The sequence below is a fragment of the Pongo abelii genome, chromosome 9 (assembly GCF_028885655.2).
Source record: "Pongo abelii isolate AG06213 chromosome 9, NHGRI_mPonAbe1-v2.0_pri, whole genome shotgun sequence".
Taxonomy (NCBI): Eukaryota; Metazoa; Chordata; class Mammalia; order Primates; family Hominidae; genus Pongo; species Pongo abelii.
In genome coordinates, this window is record NC_071994.2 from 107,022,011 (window position 1) to 107,045,956 (window position 23,946).

General features: G+C 37.9%; 1 protein-coding gene across 2 annotated transcripts in view; it reads right to left on the reverse strand.

The window, feature by feature from the left end:
- PDGFD (platelet derived growth factor D) overlaps nt 1-23,946 on the reverse strand; it is a 257,387-nt gene that overhangs the window by 78,704 nt on the left and 154,737 nt on the right. The window contains exons 2-3 of one of the 2 annotated variants that reach the window (XM_054523728.1): nt 10,802-10,988; nt 6,817-6,997 (exon numbers count right to left, since the gene is read on the reverse strand). In XM_054523728.1, the coding sequence (XP_054379703.1) occupies nt 6,817-6,997; nt 10,802-10,988 (368 nt within the window). 2 annotated transcript variants of the gene reach the window in all.

The window sequence follows — 23,946 nt, forward strand, 5'->3', positions numbered from 1 at the left end:
AATAAGAACACTTATATAACCCTGCTATAACATCCTGCAACAGCAAGAATCTGTTCTTAAAGAATGTGTGCTTCAACCAGTATACATGGAAATGCCTTCATTTTCTCTGTGGCCTGGGCTTTCCAGCCCAGGACAACAGCATTCACCCAGGGGTTCTGGTACATACATTTGTCCCTCTTGCTCTGCTATTCTCCTGCCTGACCCTGACCACATCCCTGGCTTGCTTTCTGTCCACACAGACAGATCCTAAATGCAGTACATAATGAGAACTTTAATAGAGTTCATGGGACAGTGAAGAATAAAATTTAATATAATCCTGAAGCACAGGAAAATTTGACAAATGATACGGCTGGGTCTATAAGCAAATGGTAATGGGTGAGGGGAATAAAGGGAAAATTGGGCTCTTCAGGGGTTGGGGAGCAGAAGAGGAACAGACAGGTAAGAAGGAATGGGAGGACACAGAAAGTGAGGTGAAATGAAGTCCCATTATAATATTGTTTGGCTCCTTCTAGTCATGCCTGTGTTTCAATGCATTTTTGAACAGACTTTTTATTGAGCACCTTTTATGTGCCATGCACTATGATAAACAAAACATACAAGGTTCCTTCCCCTATAGAAATTATAATTTGGTAGGACAGTCCTGATGATGATAATGATAAATCTACTATAGAATAATAATAATAAAAAGATTAATAATAGTATCTAACCCTTTGGATTATCTTTGTTTAGTGTCTTACTGATACTTTTGTAGCATCTCACCTTAGCTAACCCTGTGGTTTTAGTTACCTTATCCCATTTAAGTGCTGAAAGACTTGAGAGATATCCACAATAGGATGGTCTGAGATAAAGATAAGAAACCTTCCTCACCTTTGACTGAGAGAGGAGTGACCTACTGGGTTGCTTCCCTCCCTTGTCTTTGCTTCCTTTCAGCAGCCTGAATGCTAAGGCACCAAGAAAATCATCACTACCAAGGGAAAGGTGCCTTCTCTTTTCTGTTTTAGGGTCTTAGCAATTGCTCTCCTTTTGCTTAGTGCACTCTTCTTCCATAGCTTTGCATCATTGCCTCCTAATATTTCAGGTCTCCATTGAAATTTTATATCCACAGATCATCCTTGACTCCCTAGCTGGAATGGGCTCCATACTAGTCACTATCCAACACACTATTTTCTTTTATCTGCCTTTATTGAGGTTTGAATGTCTATGTTTCTATGTATGCATGTACTTCGCTGCTTACATGCTTATGATCTATTTCTTCCCACTGCTATGAGTGTTCCTGACAGCAGAGGTTCTGCCTGTCTTCCTCACTGCTGTATCTCCAGGGCACTGGACATGCCTTGTCTGGCTTACAGTAGGCATTTATGAAACTATATTGCAGCTCTTGCAGCTCCGAAATCTCCAGTGGGATATATTTGAGGGAAAGAAACTGAGGTAAACAGAATCTGCTGTAGGGATTACTGTCCTCACTCTGATGGTCCTTGGCTATATATATATAGTCCTGGCTGAAGTGCCTACAATACCATGGGTGTTCAGAATGGTCAATGATTTTATCTGGATATGCAAATAAAGGTGACATTTCCACACTTTGTAAAGCGACTGAGTTCCTTTACTCTCTAGCTTTGTTTAAGAATTCAGCTTAGGGCCAGGCACGGTGGTTCACACCTGTAATCCCAGCACTTTGGGAGGCTGAGGCGGGTGGATCAAGAAGTCAGGAGATCGAGATCATCCTGGCTAACGCGGTGAAACCCCGTCTCTACTAAAAATACAAAAAATTAGCTGAGTGTGGTGGCGGGCGCTTGTAGTCCCAGCTACTCAGGAGGCTGAGGCAGGAGAATGGCGTGAACCCAGGAGGCGGAGCTTGCATTGAGCCGAGATTGCGCCACTGCACTGCAGCCTAGGCGACAGAGAGAGACTTCATCTCAAAAAAAAAAAAAAAAAAAAAATCAGCTTAGGAGGCTGATGCTCACCTTTATTTTGCTGTTGATAATATTGCTTTTGTTTCACCAACTGGTAAATTTTAGGTGAGCATAATTAGAGTCTGCAAAAGTTATTATAATTGATAATCTTATCTTTTTCAACCCCTGGGCTGTTCTCCTCCTCTCTTCCTTCACCTCCTCCCTTCTCCATCTTCTTCCTTTTCTTCTTTTTCTATTTTAAGTAATCATTTTTACATAAAACCATTCTTCATTTGAGTTTTATTCCCAATGGAAATAACAGTATCACTTTAATTAACTACAGAGATATACACAGCTAAGCAACTGATATGATAAAATAGGTTTTTTATTTTAGAAATGTTATAATGGGTATTAGCAAACTTCGATGTATAAAATAAAGTAGATTTTATTAATAAAACAAGAAAGTTTTTGAGTAGCTTTCCAAGCTTTCAAATGACTTGACTTTTTATTTTTGAATTAAAAAAAAGTACCTTACACTAACACAGACACACACGCAAGGGGGCTATTTATATAGGATTGTCTGTTACCTGATATATTAATAATAAGGCCAGTGATAATAATAACAATAATAGCCACAGACAGTTGAGTAATTAATAAGTTCCAGGCAAAGTGGTTTACAAAAGTTATCTAATTTAATCCTCAAAACAACCTAATGTCGTGCAGCATTATCACCATTTTAAAGATGAGGAAACTGAGCCATTAGTATGCAGCAGAGCTGAAATTCATACCCTTGTTTGTTCAGTTCTCTGTACACCATCTACTGGGAGCCTTGTAATTGAACACCTTTCCAATAGTCTACTTAGCAGTCTTCTCAGAAAGATTCCTAACCATCCAACCATTCATTTGTTCTCCAGCAAAGTACATTTGTGGCAGGAGATCCTAATTTATTTAGATAATCACATCTTGCTACCAAATATTTGACAACATTATCCATTCTGCTTAATTATGCTTTCTGAAGGTATCTGTTATCTTTAAAGGGGTAGAATCAGAAAAGAAGGCTGAACAGGAGAGCAAGAAAATGAAATCAGGCAAATTTTATGAATCCTATTTTCCCAAGAAAGGGTCATTTCAACAAACACACAACAAACACTGTATAGAATTATGCATAGGAATGAGATACACATCCTAACCTCAACAAGCAGATAAGCATGTATCTGGAGGAGACAGATATATATATAATTTGTGATGGTAAAAGGTAGAATTACTGTCATCATTTATTGAGCACTTAATACATCCTAGGCATTGTGCTAAGTAATTATCATTTTAAAATTTTATACCAATTCTAATTATTACTCCCATTTAACAGATGTAAAAGCAAAGGATAAGAAAGCTGTTCAATATTGCACCATTCCTAATGGGTGAATCCTGCCTTCGATCTAAGGTATGCTTTATGGTAAGGCACTGGTCCCATATGGCTATGCTGCCATGCCCTGGGAGGGCACTGTGATAGGTGCTAAAAGAAGGTAGAAGGTTGAATTCCACACATCAAACAAAACTGTGATATAAGCATCATTCCCAACCAAAAATAAGTTATCTTCATGTTATCCATTAGTCTCCACAGTTTGCTAGAGTAAAAAACCGACTAAAGATGTACATTGCACTTTTCCAAAACATTATGAGCATGACCCAGTGTAATAGGCTCTTGCAGTCCTGGATACCTACTACTTGCAGCTTCAGGAAATGCCCAGGTATACCTGGAGAGTCACTGAGGCAGGAAGAGCAGAGGTGTTCCATGGGAGGTATGCAGGTAGAGAGGTAGAGATGAAAAGGCAGGTGAACTTGACCTATGACCTATCCTAACAGCTACTCTTCATTTTTCAAGAGCACCTTGACTCCTCGTGTGCTGTTTTTTTTGTTTGTTTGTTTGTTTGTTTGTTTTTAGACAGGGTCTCACTCTCACACAGGCAGGAGTGCAGTGGTGGCATCACCGCTCTTTGCAGCCTTGACCTTCTGGGCTCACACAATCCTCCAGCTTCAGCCTCTGAAGTAGGTGAGATTACAGGCATGTGCCATCATGCCTGGTTTTTTTTTTTTTTTTTTTTCACTTTTTGTAGAGACAGGGTCCAACTATGTTGCCCAGGCTGGACTTAAACTTCTGGGCTCAAGGGGTCCTCCTCCCTCGGCCTCCAAAAATGCTGGGATTATAGGCCTTAGCTACCACACCTGGCCACGAACTAATCTTAAGGCTCATATTTTTCTTGCACCTAGTATTCCTTAGAGTAGCGGTTGCAAAATAGCTGACTCTAGCTCCTAAATGTGTTTAGCATTCTAAAATTTATTATTTAAACACACGTGAAGATGGATTGCCATTTTTAATCCCACTGTCTCCCTATTAATTTACACCTGACCTACTTTCAGTTTCAAGCCTGGTCTCTTAAGTTTATAAACCCTGCTTTAAAGCCTCTCCAAGTACAATTTAAACATGAATAAAGTGATCTTCCCAGTACAGTGGTAAACCATATGTGATCTATCCCTGCTGAGCCAAGAATTAAACAGAAGAGTTTTGTCAAAAAGCCACATGATCTAGAGTCTCTACATACCTGGAGGTTAAGCTCATTCTATCTCTTAAAATTTGTCTGTCAAAACACTTTGGCTTTAGTGGGCCATATTTAAGGCCAGAAGTCTATTAGGAGGCAAAAGAGTCTGTAGCTATTCTCAATGGACACAGACCAACAGACCAGTAGAAAAATACACAAGAATGTTGTAATATCATCATTTCAAAAAAGAAAAAAACACAAAATTGAATATACTGGCGGAGGTAAATAAGCCAGGAGAGTGATGCCAAACAGTTTATATGCAAACTATAGAGGCAGCCCAATATTCCACTTAAAATTGACCAAGAAATGAGTTATGAGACTGCAACATAACCCAAAACACATCAAACAAAAGTATCCATTCTCCCTTAAACCTGTATTCTTACTGCTTTCTACAAAAGTGGTTGTTTTGCCTTAAGGACATTATGTTGTAGTTATGGTGTTTCTAACTGACTTACGGAACATTCAGCTTACTCATAACAAAACATTAGCACTATTAGTGCTTGGTATTTTAAGGCAAAAAATAATTGTTCTCTAAGCCTATCCATCACCGTTCTCATATGCCAAGCCTGCTCCGTCCATGAACAATTGAGAACAGATGCATCACTGAACACATTAAAAGGCAAATAAATGTAGAAACCAAAGGTTCACACTTCAATTTTAATGCTCAGCAGAACTGCATGAGTTTGCAATAATGTAAATCATGCTTGATGGGTTATTTTCAAATTAAAACTGGAACCAGTGTTACCGCATGTTATTTTTTCATTTACAATATTCTGATGTAGAATTCACTTAGTGTTTAATAATTCACCATAATGCAAAGAAAACCAATTAGATTTTTTAAAAAGCAAGTTTTTTTTTCTTTTCTAAAACTTTACTTCTTAAGATAAAAAATAAAAAAATAAATTGAAGCCATTTATAGTACTGTGTTCTATTTTGGCATTCACACTTGGAAAAGGGACAGAGACAAATCTAAAGCAAGCGAAAATTGATCCTAAAAGGCAATATACTACAAACAACTGAAGGATTCTGGGATATTTATGTTAATGTATAGGCAAAATTATCCAAATGTCTCTGTGGACCTAACGTACAGCACTCAGTTATTGTGTCTTTTTATGCATCACTCTCAGTTGTTGCTGTTCTTTTTTTTTTTTTTTTTTGAGACAGGGTCTTGCTTTGTTACCCAGGCTAGATTGCAGTGGTGTAGTCATGGTTCACTGTAGCTTCAAACTCCTGGGCTCAACAATTCTCCTGCCTCAGCCTCCCCAGTAGCTAAGACTGTAAGCACACACCACTAAACTAAGCAAATTTTTAAATTTTTTTTTGTAGAGATAGGGTCTTGCTTTGTTGCCTAAGCTGGTCTCGAGTTCCTGGCTTCAAGAGATCCTCCCACCTCAGCTTCCCAAAGTGTAGGGATTACAGGCATGAGCCACCACACCTGGCCTGTTGCTGCTTTTTAGTTTTTGGCATCTCTACCCGACTTTAAGCTCCAGACGGTTCAAGGACCCTGTCTGTCCTGCTTACCTGTGTATCTACTACATCTACCAGAGTGCCTGACAAAGAACAGGAACTTACTATTGTTTTATTAATGTATGAATGAGTAAAGAAGATTGTGTGTGACCCATGACTGTGTGTGACCCAACGACTAAAATTAACTACAATGTAGATTTTGGCTCATTATAAGGTTGAACGTTTTCTATCAGTCAGAACCATTTACTGTTGAGAATGGCTGCTGAGGTGTTTAAGTAGAGAAAAGACTACAAATAAGCATGAGTGTGGCAAACAAGATTCATATTCTTGGGTCTTCTATTAGACCTTTTGATTTTGCAGATGCTTATGAGCCCTGAGGCTCTATGATTATAACACAGACCCTCTCCAAATCTGGGTCATAATTGAAATTATAATCATCAGGACTTTTTTCTGTGATAGAATTTATATACAAATTTTCAAACCAAGAGAGGAAATTATTTTCTTTAGCTTTAATTCTGAAAACCTGTTTAACTCTCACACACCTTCTATTTGGCTGTATGTTTACCTTGCCTCAGTTGAATCAAAGGCAATTTAGTATCGGCTTTACCTTAAAGATTTCCCTTTTTCTATTTACTATGCTCTCTTTCAAAATGCATGGCACAAAAGTTGACTTAATAGATCCAAAATGGTATTTCTTACTAAGAAGGATTTTAACATTTTGACCATAAGGTAGGAACAAACCATGTTATAAGGAACTAATAAAGTTCACTCACCCTCACTGAATTTGATCATAGAAAATTGATCTCTACACTTCATGAAACCAGTGTCTGCTTTTAATCATAAAGTGGTTAAGTACTCACCAGCAAAGAATAATAAATCTTGAATCCAGGTTTAGCCACAAAGTAGTCATCGGACTTGAATGTGATTTTAATTTGGTTCGTTCTTGATTTTATCCTTGGAGGAACTTCCTTGTGTCCACACCATCGTCCTCTAATAATGGTACTGGTTTCGGATATATCTTCAACTTCCACAAAATCATACCTAGAATCAATCGGACATAATGAACATGTTTTGATTAAAGTAGATTTTGAAATTCATACTTTCACTGAGAAATTAAAACTAGCATATGTGATTTGTCATGACCACAATCTGAAATGAAAATTATAATGTACAGAAATGTTAAAAGGAAAACTGGTTTTTGGATTAGGTTTGCAAATTCAAGCTTCTGAGAAAACCTTTACATACATTTAGTCATGACTATTCCTAAATCTTCAATAATCAAAATGGGTCACTTTCTGAGCATCTGGTTTTAGAAAGTTTTCTTGGAAAAACTAATATCTGTAATTGTTGGCATTATTTTAGGAGATGTAACTCTAGTTATAGGCCCAAATATTAACTATATAAAGTTTTTAAAACAAATACCCACTCTGAATTAACTTATCGAATTCGGTGCTTTCTTGAGAAAGTAAATGATCTATATCTATATAGCTTACAAAATCAGTAATGCCATCACAGAAAATAAATGAATACACACATGACTTGCTATATTCTCTTTTTGGAAACGATCTTTTGAAATGATCACGTCATAAAATATGAAACTTATCATGAAGGAAAGCATGTAACTTTAAGGAGAGATGCGTGCTAACCAATACTGGAAAAATCTGAGTTGGTTAAACCAGGGTGTGAATGAGCTTAAGACCATCAGTTCACCTCTGGCATTGGTCAGAGAAACTAGAATCCTGGGATTGAAGAGGACAGCAAAAGCCGCTTTAGTTATCCTTGTGGGCATTTGGTCTTCAAAGCACCTCCAGAGTGTTCCATCATTCTATCACATAGTAGGAGATCCTCAGTAACATAGTTTATATCTTCTAGGGAGCACTTATTCTATTTTCAGCCCCCCAAGATGTTGGAACATTCTACTTGATAAGCTGAACTATTTCTTTCAGTTTGGGTCATCAGTATCTCGCTCCTACAATCTACTTTTCCATAGTGACTTCAGATGCTGAGGTCACAGGCAAATGATGGGCATTCAGGGTGAACAGTGGCAGAAGTCTCACATCCATATTATAGTTTTCTGTTACAATCATCAGAAAGAATCATCATAAGAAACACTATTTCTGAATACATAGAGAAACCAATATGGCCTTCCTGGTCTTACCCATGCACCTCAGAGCTCTACTGCATTGGGCAAGGTAATCTAAAAAGAAAGTAAAAAATAATGATATTGTGACTAAATTTCTCTAACAGTGATTTACAAGGCCCTTATGTCCATTGCCTCAGTTTCCTTATGGATAAAATAAGAAGGTTTATATAATTTTACCAGCTCCATATCTCTTGGGTGCTGTGTAAATTAATTACTTAATGTTTATATGGTGCTTGGAAGGTAAAAAGCACTAACAAAGTATCATTATGCAAGCAATAAAATATTACAATGTAAACATCAAGGAGGCTTTGGAACAGATGGTAGGAAATCAATTCCATTTCATTTTGTACACAATACATGTAAAACATATTTACTGCACAAAGCATGACTATAATTGAAACTTTTAATAACACCATAGGTCACTTTTGTTTAAAGAACACATCAGTGTAACTTTAACTCTGAACCTGAAGTCAAGAGAGGGCTGTTTTATCTCTTAGGGAGGGTTCTGAGACAAGTCTCTGGTCTGTCTCTTTCCCGTCTTTCTCTCCTCTTTTCTACCTGCTATCCTTCTACTTCCTTCCATAAATTTTGAGGAGCAACTAGATTTGATTAATGGTTCAGAAAGGAAACCATCCTCACTGTTCCTCTCTTATTTTCAAGGCCAGGATGTCAAAAGGGCTCACTGCTAGGATCAAAACTCCAGCTCAGTGGTGGAGACCTGGCTTCCCTTCTGTGATATTGTGATAATAAGAAATACATATATTTGGTCTTTGTTCCTGGCACAGGCTCCTAAAACTCTTGGAATTTCCGAGTGCTGGGGTTAGAGGAGCATCTTTTGTTATCCATAATAAGCCCCCTTCCAACCATACCGGAATTTATCCTGATGAATAAATTCATTGCCTTTTGGAAGTATCTGTTGGAAGGCCCCTAGATAGCTTCAGAATGCAGGCTTGTCACCAGAAAGAACAAGACATGATTAGAGAGTTGTAACTTTTGCCTCCACCGTTAGACCTCTGGGGAGGGAGAGGGCCTGGAGATGGAGTTCAATCACCAATGATTTAATTAATCATGCCTTCACAATGAGACTTCCATCAATACCCTTCTAGGCTGATGAATACATCCAGGTGTTTGGAAGGTTGCAAACCCAGAGAAGGCACTCTTTCCATACGTCTTGCCTATGTATCTCTTTCATTTGGCTGTTCCTGAGTTGCATCCTCTATAATAAATTGGTAATAGCAAGGAAACTGTTTCCTTGAGTTTTGTGAGCTGTTCTAGCAAATTATTCAACCCAAGTTGAGGGTTTTGGATCCCCTATTTATAGCTGGTTGATCAGAAGTAGGAGAGGCTTGGAAGCTGCAACTGACATAGAACATGGAGGCAGTCTCATGGGACTGAGCCTTAACTGTGGGATCTGACACTGATTCCAGGTAGTGTCTGAACTGAATAGAATAGGACAATACAAGCTGGTGTTGGAGAATTAACTGCTGTGGGAAAAAACCCTCACCTCAAAGATTTGGTATTGGAAGTGTTCTATGGGCAGAAACAGATCATGGTACCCTCCATGTCATCACCTTTAATAATCTTTTAATAGCGTTTTTTTTCCCCATGATTTTTGAGGCACAGAATATGAGTTCTTTTTTTTTCAAGGTTGAGAAGATGCAAGATCAGCATTAGTTTATTCTCTTTGTAAATATTAACTGGCTCTGCCTTAATGTATTCATCTCTGCTTTCTGGCATACATTACCCTCTATGGTCCTAGAAAGTAATAGTCAGTGCTGTTATTCTCAGCAAAATAGCAACACAATAAAAGCTGTCAGCATAATAAACATGCAACAGAGGACAACCAAATTTGAGGCACCTCTTTATATTATTCAAAGGAAAATAAACCTGCTGAAAGGATTTAGCAGTTCAGTAGTTCATTGGCAACGCAGAACAAGTGTGTGCAGTAAAGTACAAAAAAGAAAAAAAAGTCTTCCTCAAGTCTTATACATGCTAATTAAGTGAGTAAAATGCTGTGAGCGGACATTCAAAGAACAGTCCAGGCTTTCTTTGATAAATATGCTAAGAAGGGAGAAGATTATCAGACGCAGCTTTCATCTTCTACTTGTGACCCAGAAACTGCAAGAAACAGACCCTTCTGAGGAGCACAAGGAATCTGGGGTGGACTTTCTCTTCCTTCCCACCCGTATCTGAGGCCTTAACACTATGAATTCGGGGTCAGGCCCTGATAGGTTCCCCAACTATCATCTCCCAGTGCTGGCGTAATTCATTATGGGGAGGAAGGCCTGGGTCAGCCAGAGCCGGGCAGGGGTTTATGCTCCCTAACCCCATGGCAGGCTTTGACCAGAGTCACATGACGCAGCTGCCGGTAACCTGGGATGCTGGATTCCTGTGCATAAATGCACAGTGTATGTGCCTGGAAAAGTAGAGGACCTCGGATTTCAACCTTCTTTGGAGGTCGCACAGTACTGACAGTTGCACAGGTGAGTTTCTGTGAGTCCTGCCAGGTTATTCGGCCCTCTGCTTCAGCAGTCTATGCTATCTTGTCTGTTAGGGTTGACATAAAGGCTTTTTGAAAAAGAAGTGACACATGTTGGGTCCATTTAAAAGGCTCAAAAGGAACGTTTGATGCAATGCTTTAAATTCATCTTTTTCTTTTTTCACCTTGAAATAGTACCCTAAACATTTTTTTCCCAACTTACCTACAGATATCATTTTCTGCTTCCTCTAATCCAAACTGATTGTCAAACACTAGCTGTATCCGTGTATTCTCCTGGGAGTGAAGCCGCCATGTCAGGAGCAGGTTCCTGGGGTAGCTGTTTGGGAATCTAGGACTCTGCACGTAGCCGTTTCCTCTCACCTGGATGGTCTCATCTCTTCGGTACAAGTCTGTGAGGTGATTGCTCTCTGTTAGTAGTCACAACTTGTAGAAATTAGTATGTTGCTCCAATTATAGGAAAGTAAAAAAAAGAGAACAGTTTACAACACATCATATTTCAAAACACTTCTTTATTTTGCTTAAAAACATTAAGTCTAAATGCAAATTAACAAACTTTTTTTCTTACACTGATGGCGTAGCAATCTATGTCCAGTGACTAGCATCTGAGATACTCAATAAAGACTGCTGAGTGAATGAATGAGTGAAAAACAAAAGAAAAGACTCTAGTGATGTTTAATGACCCTTTATTTTGTATTCAATTGACATTTTCTGATGGGTAACCTTCTGGTTAAACAAACAACACATCTTTCTTCTAGTATCCCCCACCTCCCTAAATTCTTCACAAATCCACCCTTGATGTCTAACTTTGTACTTTGGGTGCTCTCTTAATATCATTCTTGACAAGCAAAGACTAACAACAATCTCAGAACTCCAGTTCATTTAGTATGGATTAGAATCAGCAAATAATTTCATCTATCCTTCTACCACGAAAAATCATAATTTTGTGTCTTGGGTTTTCTATGACTTAAAATAGGTCCAATTCTTACTGTATTTTCTCTATGCTGTTAGGCAGATAAAAAGAATTTATCTGGTTTTTGTCCTGGGTTCTTGGAAGAGAGTTTCCAAACCCTTGGAATTTCTCACGTCATAGAAATATTTTTTTTATTCATGATACGGCCTCCGGGACCACGTCTGCATTTATGCTAATGAAGTGACTTACTGTGGGCCCACAGATAGCTTCAGGATGGGGGTTGGCCATGACAGATAGACCAACCATGTGATTAAGGGTTAGGGCTTGGAGCCATTGTGACATTCAACCTGATCTCTCTCCCAACCTCCAGGGATGAAAGACGGATTGAAGATTGAGGCCACTCATGTTGATAATGATTCCATCAATCATGACTGCATAACAAAACTCCAGTGAAAACTGTAGACACCAAGACTTGGGTGAGTTTCCCAGGTGGGGATACACATTGATGTACCAGGAGGCTGATGTGTCCCGAGGACACAGAAGCTTCATGCTTGAGACCCTCTCAGACCTTACCCTATGTGCTTCTTTATTTAGCTGGTCCTAATTTATATCCTTTATAGGAGGACTTTAATTGTAAGTATAGTGCTTTTCTGAGTTCTGTGAGTTGTTCTAGCAAATATCAAACCTGGGGGTTTATAGGGACTCCCAAATTTATAACCAATTGGTCAGAAGTAAAAGTGAGCTGGGGTCCTCCAAACTTGCAGCTGATGTCTGAAGTGAGTACCATATTGTGGTGCTTGTAATTTTAACCTGTGAAATTTGGCCTAACTCTGGGTAGTTTTCATCAGAATTGCATCATACAGTGGATCCCCTTTTCATCTCTCTCAATATTCAGAGTTCGTTGCATTTCGAATTTTGGCTTTTTAGGCCCCACCATAAACAGACCTCCAGCCATAGTCTATTTATGTTATCCTGCAGAGAGTTTACTTTGAGGACTATAATTCAGTGAGCCTGGTCAGGGAAGCTATGCTTGCTGGTGGAAACCACTGTAAGGTAGGGTTTCTGAGGGTGGCTGTTACAGCTTCCAAAAATAAGACAAAGAGGATAAGAATTGGCATGTGAAGTACAAAAGCCTCTTTTGCAAGTGATTTTGCATATGGGAATTTAAACTTTTTTTGGACTCATTTAATGTTAATGTGTTGCAGCTTGTTCAGCTAGACTTTGTGTGGGAGAGAGAGTCATAGGAAAAGCAACGGGTAGTTGAGGGATGTCCCCACTCCCTGCCTCCAGATGAAGGCAGTGGCCTGCAGTCATGGCAGCACTTCCAACAAGCACAGCAAGCAGATAACTTCCTAGGAGCCAAAAATCATTTCTGCTTATTGAGTCTTTTCTCTTCCCTTGATCTTATGCTTAAAGTTCAGCTGTGAAAAGTGGTGTCTGCTCATTTTGTCATAAGGGGCTTTTAGGCAATGGGTCTTGATATGGTTTGGCTCTGTGTCCCCACCCAAATCTCATCTCTAATTGTAATCCTCACATGTCAGGGGAGGGACCCGGTGGTTCCCATGCTGTTCTCATGATAATGAGTGAGTTCTCATGAAATCTGATGGCTTAAAAGTATGGTGGTCCCCAGCAACCCCTGCCTCCTGCTGCCATGTAAAAGGTGCCTTGCTTCCCCTTCACCTTCTGCTACGATTGTAAGTTTCCCAAGGGCTCCTATGCCATATGGAACTGTGAGTCAATTAAACCTCTGTTCTTAATAAATTACCCAGTCTCAGGTAGTTCTTTATAACAGTGGGAAAAATGACTAACACAGGTCTGAACACTGTTTTCTAGGTTGACTGATTTGAGCTATTAGTCAGTTAACAATTATGTATTAAGCACAGATTAACCATATTGTATTATAGTATTTTCAAGATTTCTATCACTTGAGTATTACCCTCACAATTTTTGCCACATTTTTGTACCTCTAGCACTATTAATTATTTAATTTATTAATTTCTCTCTAAATAATATTTTAATCAAAATCTAATTTATTCTAAAATAAAACTTTATGCCAATAATGTAAATGGCAAGCAGCCATCATTTGCCATGAATAGAAGGTAACCATGAGTCTAAATATATTACTATTAAATTTTAAAATATCTATCTCAGGTATTCAGATTCCTCATTTGTATAAGTGAATTGAGCAGCACGTTTTCTCTTTGGTCTCTTTCATGGGTATTATATATATACAGTTTCAGATGCTATGTTAGATTTGGATATAATTTAAAAATGTTTAAAGAATGGTTCTTGTCTTCGTACACTTGGAAAAAAATGTTGATGCATACTGCACAAATGTAAACAGGAAAAAGGGAATATTAAGTGCTGAGTGTAAATGCTGTGGTTGCTCAAAGGCCAGGTGAGCAGCAAGGACTAATGTGGAGAATGTGTTCATATGATCCTTGCAAGAGGCCTGCCCAGAACAGAGCCCAAGTGAAACATAAGAGGCTAGAAGCTTTAAAGGAACTATGGAAATATTTGAAAGCCAGGCAGAAACATCTCCACTTGATATGGGTACAAACAGAACAGCCCTGGTGTGGGTGAATAGTTTGTTAAAAGGAAGATTAGCCTGTTGGTGTTACAATAGACAAACTGGAGGGAAAATGCCTGGAGCATCAAGGTCTCCTAGGAACTAGAGGCGAGGGTAACAAGGTCTTATTCTGGAAGGGCAGGTGGCAGTGATGCCACTTTGGGGGAAAAATAGAAAGGAATGTAAACGTATTGGTCAGAGGTAGCAGCAGCATGCTAAGCCTAGAGCCTGGGCTCAGTGTGGTATTATTGATACTCAAGGATGCTGCCAGGGGAAACATTTTTAGAGGAATGTAAGTTTGGTTTTGAAGTGGTGATGAGTAATTCAAGTGGAAACTTAGCAGGCTTTGGGGTTACAGAGCTAGCTGAGAGAACAGATTAGACACAAGGCCTCAGCTTAGAGAGGGGAGAGGAGGCCTTGGGAATCAGTGATCCCTCTCAAGAAGTGTCCTGAGAAGGGAAGGTGAAGCTTGGTGCTGGCAGACATGCCCTGGGAGTGGCAGATGACAGAAGGAGTGCCCACCTGGAGCAATGGCTGGGAAGGAAGCTGTGTGTAAGTCAGGCTGCCCAGAAAAGGGACAATTTCAAGAACAGAGTGGTCAATAAAGTCACATGCAAAATGAGACCAGGGGACAACAGATGGAGAAAAGACCACAGAACTTGGTAATAACAAAGTCAATTATATCCTTTCAAAGTACACTTTTAGAAATTTTCTAAGTATAAAAGGGGACTCTTTTTTTCTAAAACATCATTAAAATCTACACTATCTTAAAGGTATTAACTCTGGTTATAAATGAATGCCAATTACATTTTTATGAACCTGTAGAAGGGGTGGGGAGAGGGGCTTTCCTTCTTATGTAGTTTGATTAAGACAGTACAGTCAGCCCTCCATATCCATGGGTTCCACATTCATGGATTCATAAACATCAAATTGAAAATATTTATTAAAAACAGGATGCTTGTGTCTGTGCTGAACACATACAGACTTTTTTTCTTGGCATTATTCCCTAAACAATACAGTATAACAACTGTTTACATAGCATTTATACTGTTTCTAGAGGTGATTTCAAAATATAGAAGAGGATGTGCATAGATTATATGCAAACAGTACATCATTTTATATAATGGGTTTTGGTATCCTTGTGGTATGTGGAGCGGGAAGGGGTTTTGGAATCAATCCCTCATTAACACTGAGGGATGACTATATTCATTTTCAATTTCACAAATTTGTCAGAGACCTATGCTGCAGTATTTTGAACTATAGGGGAAAAATAACAATATTTCAGATTTATTTTTCCTTAAAAAATTCTGCCAAAAAATATACCTGAACAAACAAAATATGAACAACAGCAAACACTGCTAATTATGCTTATTTTGTGCCTGGCATTGTTCTAAGCAATTTGCATACTTCATTTGTAGGGTCTAATCACTTTATATAGATGATCTCTTGTGTATGCATGTCCATATATATTTATAACGACTTTGAGATAGGTATTATTACCACCTTTTTTTTTTTTTTTTTGAGATGGTGTCTCATTATGTCACCCAGGCTGGAGTGCAGTGGTGTGATCTTGGCACACTGCAACCTCTGCCTCCTGGGTTCAAGCAAGTCTCCTGCCTCAGCCTCCCGAATAGCTGGGATTATAGGCACGAACCACCATACCCCCTAATTTTTGTATTTTCAATAGAGACAGGGTTTCACCACGTTGGCTACGCTGGTCTTGAACGCCCGACCTCAAGTGATCTGCCCGACTTGGCCTCCCAAAGTACTGGGATTACAGGCATGAGCCACTGTGCCCAAGTCATTACCACCATTTGACAGATGAAGATTCTGGGGAAGAGAGAGGTCTAGTATCTTGCTCAAGGTCACAGAGCTAGTGAAAGGTAGAGTTAGAATACAAACCAGGCTATCTGATTCCAGAGTAGATGCTTCTAACCACTGTAACTATAGAAAGTGTTCTTCCTTTTTAGTCTGAAATCTGCTTGAGGCAATTTTAGATTCTTTGCTATCTGTTATCCACTTCTAAGTCACACTGTTTACATATAATTTAACTTCATGCCAACTCAGGGCTATTCTTAGCAGAAGAGTTATAATGAATTACAGATACAAAGAACAACCTCTCAGGTTAAACCTGAGATAAGTACCCAAGTATTATACACAAAGTCACATTCCTAAACAAAGGCATTTACTTTGGTGTTGCAATAACAGCTAACATTTCTGGAGCAATTACTATTGCCAGGTACTCCAATAAGTGGTTTAAAGCCATTACTTCACTTAATCCTCACAACAACCCTATGCCATTGGTATTATCCCCACTTTACAAAGGGAGTTCTGAAAATTTAAGAAACTTGTGGCCTCAGGCACAAAGCTTGTGGTGGAATTAAGATGTGACCTTAGGCAGTCTACTACTTTCAGAGCACACATGCTTAACCAGAGCACTGTACTAGCTGTTAAACTACACAAATAGGAAAACAATCACTTTTCACAGAGAGGAAATAATTTTTATGTATGTTTATATAACAACAACATAGTTTTATTTTGCATTTTAATACAGAAAGAGGTTCACATTCTCATAAACTCTGAGCTATGCATTTGACTTTAAAAAAGCCAATTAAAATTTTTAAAAAGCCAAAATGTTATATAATTGTCTATTTTATTCCCAATTGTTCAGCAAACTCAGCTCACCCAACCAAGTATCCCAGGAGCTCATGAAAGTCACTGTAGGCACTATTACTTATCCCTGAAATCCATCTAGACCAATGGTTTGCTACATGTGGTCCCCAGAGCATCATTATTAACATCACCTAGGAGTCTGTTAGGAATGCAAATTCTCAAGTCCTACTCCAGACCTACAGAAGCAGAAATGCTGGGCATGGAGCCAAGCACTATACATATTAATAAGCCTCCAAGGTGATTCTGATGCACCCTAAGGTTTGAGAACCACTGACCATATCATGATTTCTATTTTGCTTCTTATTCCTGACTTTCCTGCCACCTCTTTGCTTTCACTCTGTAACTCTAGTCTGGTTTTTCATTTTGTGTCCTTGACTGACAACCTGTTGATATGGACAGGAGACAGAGAAATACTGGGTAGAAGAAGATAGTTCCCCGGCAAAGGCCCCACCCTCAAGCCTGGAAATCCACAGCCCTAAATGGGAACAGGCATTCCTGTTTTTGTTCCCAGAAGTTGCCTTTGGGTCTGCCATGCCACCCTATCCTGTACCCATAATAACTCCAGACCCCAGGCTCCAGAAGCAGATGAGGAGGAGACGAACAGAAGTGCAGGAAGAATGGCCGAACAGCGTGGCAGAGAGAAGAGAAGAAGCATCTGAATATCAAGAGGAGTTCAGCTGGGGATGGCTAGAGAGGAGACCTGCTGCTGGACAGCCAAACCCCAGGGAAGAGCATATTCCCACTCCATCCCCCTTCCAGCTCCCTATCCATCCTGGTGAGAGCCACCTCCACCATTCAATAAAACCCCCACATTCATTCTTCAACTCCATATGGAATCTAATTCTTCCTGGATGCCAGACAAGGACCCGGGTACCAAGAGGGCATGGAGCTGGTTAATACTTCAGCTGTCTGTGCACAGCAAGGCTAAAAGAGCACACTGTATCACGTGCACATTTGGGCTTTGGGAGTTGCAGATACCCACTCCTGGACGTTGATGTGGGAGTGGACCCCAGGGGTCTCATCTGCGTGCTCCCCCTCCTGTAAGGGGTTTGAGCGTGCATGACAGCTAAACAAGAGGAGCCACATGCCTGTTGCAAGTCCTATGTGGGGGATCAGGGAAATATCCCGTTTCACTGTCTCGGGCTCACTTTTCTATTTCTAACCTTGGAACCTCCTCTAGGATGTCATTTCCAGCATACAATGACTAGAACAAGGGGCTACACACCTTGGTGTCTTTGACTGCCTTTGACAGTCTCACCCCTTATCCAGCTTTCCCCATTCATGAAGAAGTCATCCCTGGCCCCAATAAATGTATGTGATAATCCATCATCATATATAATAATGCTTGGAGAAATGAAACTATGAAACTTTCCATATTAAAATATGGAAATGAAAATATGGAAATGAAACTTTCCGTATTAAAACTCCCATCTCCCTGGGACAGAGCACCTGAGGGAAGGGGTGGCTGTGGGTGCAGCTTCAGCAGACTTAAACGTTCATGCCTGCCAGCTCTGAAGAGAGCAGCAGATCTCCCAGCATAGTGCTCGAGCTCTGATAAAAATTAGCAAGGAGAAATGAAACTATGAATAATGGTAATGTGTTTTTCTTCTCATATCATAATATTATACATGACAACATAAGATGCAAAAGGAAAATAGTTGTTGAAGTAAAAATTAGAATATTTGATCAAACAATGATATAGCTGCAGGCTGTGCCATCTCACACAAACTCAGTGGAACATGACAGACATTTCCTTTTTCTCTTGTTCCCATAAGACAGCCAGGAACCAATAGCATGACTGATAGTGACAAACCCTTTTCAGCTACAAGCCAAAAGCAATCAAGAATCAGGAAATTCCAAACTTACAAAAAGATTTTTTTAACAAAATATCATTAATAAAGGTGCTGTTTCATGATCCTATAATACGTCATAGCAATAATGTTTGCCCAGAATGTAGTTGAATGATATATAAACTATATAGTCCCACTTCTGTTGCTAAACAACCACAGTAACCTAAATTTGTATGGGATGCAGTATAGTTTATAAACACCCATTTTGCAAGTCCATCATAGAAATAAGTTGACAAAATGGGAAGCAAATATTATACTTTCATTCTGTTTTTTATAATAATTGTTTTGTTGTTACTTTAACAGGTAACAAAAGCAACAGAGAGAAGTGATTTATTGCAAGCCCAAAGAATGGAAGCTTTCCATATTTAAGAGCTGAGTCTTAAAGTCAGCTCTACCTCTTTCAAGTCCTAGTAACTCTTCCCCCATATTACAAACAGCAGCATTATTCACACCATGTCATCCCTCTGGCTTCTGTTTCCCAACCTAATACATTAGGGGGCTGAAAAATGTGGCAGATTCCTTTCAGGTCCAAAATGACATGACACCTCAATAGTTTTCTTCCAAGGGGACAGAAATGCCAGTGGTTGGACTATGGGTAATAGATAAGACTAAACAATGCTCGGAAAATAAAATCTCAAATCTCAAATCTTCAATGGATAAGTGGTTAAACACTTTTGCTAACTATATGTAACATTCTATTATATTAGTATTATATAGAATAGATATTATATATATTTGTATGCCATCATCTGAAATAAGAATACAAATGGGTAACACAAGTTGTTCAGACACATATTGTTTGGGAAAATCTCTATTTCCCTTCAACTAGAAAAGTGTCCCAGGCACATAATTATCCACTTAGCACATTAATTTGTGTTGAAAACATTATGAAGGAATTAAAATAAATGTTTTAATGTAGAAACAATGTATTCTATCTTTTGCTCCCTTTAAAACTAAGTAAAGACTCCTTTCTGAGTCTATCTAGGTATAAGAGATAAAAACTGAAGATACTCAAAGGTGCTGTAAAATTTCTTTAAAGTTTCAAAGGAAATAAAAAAAAATCATATTGGAGAAAATTAAACTCCTGAGGCAAAGAACTATGTCTTGTTAATCAGTGTAACCCCAGTATATTGCCAGTCTGGGCATATGAGACACTCAAAATATATTTTTAAAAAACATACATGGATGGTTACTACAAATAATGCATATTATATATGCATATTATAATAATAATGCAAATTATTAATACAAACCTGAAAGACATTTAAAGATAACAAATAAAAGGCAATTTTATCAGAAATAAAATTGTAAAATGCCCCAAATATTTCACTTCTAAGAAATTCATATTAATGTAGCCAGGGGCCCTACATTTGTGAGAATACATTTAGCATGAACATTAAGGGATTATTTTTGGAAGAGACGCATTTAAATGATCCTGCTTACCATCTGGTTTAGATATTAATTCTGAAATGACTACTTACTCTGTCCTATTTCCATTTCACAACCTACCAGCAGCACCAGAGCCAGGCCCTACCACACTTTAAGAAGTTGTGACTCTGAAAGAAAAGAAGAAAAATGCTGGAACAAAAGTAAAAGAGTTTGCTGTTATATATGGGGGCTGCTCTTGGATTTATTAAGCAATATACAAAATCGGTGGCTGACTAGATTCCATAGGTTCTCATCCTATGCAACCATTTAATTTAGAGTGGCAAGCTCAGCAAAATGAATCAAAATCAGTCCTGTGTCTTGCAAATGCACTATTATTATTATTATTATTATTACTACTACTACCCAATCACCTCAGGTAATTTCTGCACTCTTCCTCAAAGAATCAAAACATAGTAAAGTGTCCCAGGATGCAAAACAGTACCTTAATTGATGAGACAATGTGTGGTGTTTTGTCGAAGCAGCAAAAAAGAAATGAAAGAGATGGAGGATAGAAAAGAGATTAGGGCAGGAAGTCCTAATTTAAAAGTGAATAGGTCAATTTCTACAACAAACCCTAAAATATGCAACTTGGATTAAATTGAATTTAATTACATAATTTTCCATAAATTATCTCCTAACTTAAAAAGTACAGGGTTGGAGTCTCACCATATGAACTGATAAAGGTGAAAATTAGACTCTAACAATGTTAGTTTAAAAATCAGCACGGAAGCTTTTTCAGCTTTTTCCCCCTAGTGTTTGCTAACGCACTGAAGCTTGCAATCAATGAGCTGAAGTCCTCCTGGGACTATTAATAGGACGGTCTTCATTAAGGAATTTTTGGTTAACACATGTTCCTAGTGAGAATTAGTCTTCCAATAGCTCACATTAGCTTTCCAAAAACAACATCCACCTGTGTTCAGTCTATGGCCTGCCATTAAGAAACTCAGGAGCAAAGCTGATTAAACATCAGACATTTATTTAGAATTCTCCAGCAGAGATTTTTCTAAGATCTCAGTAGTAATACAAAACTTTTCTGTTTATAAAGATTTGGGGAAGGAGATGGTTGTTTGCCAGTTACATATCTTTTTTTTTTTTTTTTTTTTTTAAACATTACAGCTCTTTTTGGCACAAACCAAGATGTTAATGTTATATAAACAGCCATGCTCACAGTAACAATTTGGAGACAATGTTTTTTGTAGAGTAATCACTTGATTATTCCCTGAGCTCAAAATTATTCTTCTTCAAGAATCTGAGTCCACCACAAAAGAATAAACGAAAAAGTACCATAAAGTCCTCTTGAATACTTGCCAGAAACACTCAACAGGAGTGTAATAATGCCCAAAGTATTATATTGATAATTATTATTCTTCACCTCACTAGAACTTTTAATGTACAAAAATTTGTTTTGTTATTGTACATTAGTGAGCGATTATATTCTTTCCTTCAAAACAGCTTGTATTTTATAGGTAATTACAGAAATGATGGTAAAATATTAAAATGGAAATAATTTAACTTTCTGAAATGACTTTTGGTCTAATTTTTAGAATATTTGAATCTGGATAAAGATTGACCCAAAATAGCCATGCTAGATTTTATCACATGCATATTAATTAATTCTCTGATAATTCTCTTTTCTTCTACGGTAGTTTGTGTTGCGATATTGCCACTTACATGTAAAGAATGTGAAAGAAATGAAATAATAAAATTCAGAACTGTGAGGGTGAAGGGAAATGTTGAATGGCATGGTAGAAAGTATTACAGTATCTAAAGCTCCTGAATAGAGAGATCCTTTCTATAATACTAACTTAACACCCAGAAAATAATAAGACAACCACAATGACAAAAATATCTGCTTTAACCACTGCCAACATAGCTCAGAGACACAGAAAGATAAGAGGGAAAATAGAAAAGTCATACCCAGGAGTAACAAGATTTAGCATTTTTTCTAGAGAACATTTGTTATAGAAAAACCAACATTTTTATAAATATTATCAAGAATGAGGATTTTCTCAGAGTAACTTTAAGAAGTAATCAACCCAATAAAGTTGATGTGGAATTGAACAGTGTGGATCAGAGGTGATGATCGTAAAATATCCTAATGCTTAAAGTGCTAGTCTGTACAGACAAAGATGAAAGCATTTTCTTAGTCACTTCTGACTAAGGGGCTCACAGATTCCTAGGAGAAAGCTGAGAGTTAGTTTGGTTTATCACTTGTGATGTATATAAACTTATGACTATATTTAATATGTACATTAGTTACATATCACATAATGAACACATTATGTATATTTATAATTATACTTAAAATAAATTTTTATTAAATTGTATGGCTTCAGTGCTATTTATGGATTAAATCACTTTTCAATACCAAAGTCATTGCATTCCAAAGTAATTTTTTCGCAAGTTAACATTTTAAAATAGCAAACTATCTTATGATTACTGTTAAATGTAACTGTCCAGCTGTTAGGAAGAGGAGCAAGTTGGGACAGAGTTTTCATAGATTTTGTGAGCATAAATTTAGTCATGAGTAGGAGATAACTGTTCATCTGATTTCAACTTCAAATATTATCTTTGGTAGCATAATATACGGATGAATTATAATGTATTTGGATAGCTGTCACTTGTAAAACATTTATAAAGATTGTACTACGATGCAGTATGAAAATTTTAAAAGTTTTCGTGAAGATAAATGAGTATGGAAAAAGAAATGAAAATGTAAATATACAAAAAAAATGAAGAAATAATATCACATCCATATTCTCTGGTAAAAAAAAATATATTCAAGTGCTTTATGGGACCAAAGCTGGGAAGACGTATTAAAGTAAAAACTGTATTTTGATTTGTCACTGATGCTCAAGGAAATAAATTCCCTGCCTCTCTCAGAAAATGCAATTAAAAGCAGTAGAAATTATGAAATGTCTCAGAATAGGCCAAATAATTAGTAAACCTATGAAAGATTAATGTAAACGATTCCCGCATTGTGATGATGCTAAATAGCTACCTATCAAAAGTTGGGAGGCTTTCAAGAGAATTACTTAACATCTAGTGATACCTAACCCACATAAGCAGAAAATGATACAATTAATAAAAATTCAGATGAATTCCTAGCATTCTTTGATATTTCTCAAAATTATTTGGAGTCCTAAAAATGCAATGTTGATCAAATCATAATAACACACACTGGTTCTGAAAAAGGTCATGTTACTTTGAAGCTATGTATGAATACTGAATTACCGAAGTGATTTAAAAGACTTTTGTGATTCAATGTGACAAAGGCTTGGATTTGGACTCTGAGATAATAAAAGAGATTATACTTTTCTGGATAAATGCATGCTATTACCATTTTATTAAAAAGAGTACTGTGTGCTTTTAATGCAGATCTTTTATTCTTCCCCAAAGCTATTACTAAGTCAATGCTAGGTCATACAACGGATGGTGTTTCAGAATGAAACAAGCTTTTTGTTTTCTTGTCAAAGCTCATGCTAACAAATCTCTTCAAATATCTTCGTGTAGACCACTGTGTCTCCTCCATGGACTCTTCCCTAACATGACTCCAATGGAGTAGCATTAGTTATGCAAGGACAGATTATACTAGCCTAAATCCTAATGGTTTTAAAGTTTATTTTTTGTTCCTGCTACATATCCACTTTGGGTTGGTGGGGCTCCACTTCATGTTTTCTCACTCTGAAATCTGGGAAAATGAAGTTTTAGCACTGTAATATTTAGAGCTATGCAGGGGAAACCAGGAGATGAAGAATGGCCTAAGAAAACCACATGGCCATATTATGGACAAGAGGCAGGGAAATACTGGGTAGGAGAGCGCGGTTCCCCTGCAAAGGCCTCACCCTCAAGCCTGGGCCTGCGGCCCTAAATGAGAACTTCACAACCCTATTTTCACACCCAAATGTTGCTCTTTC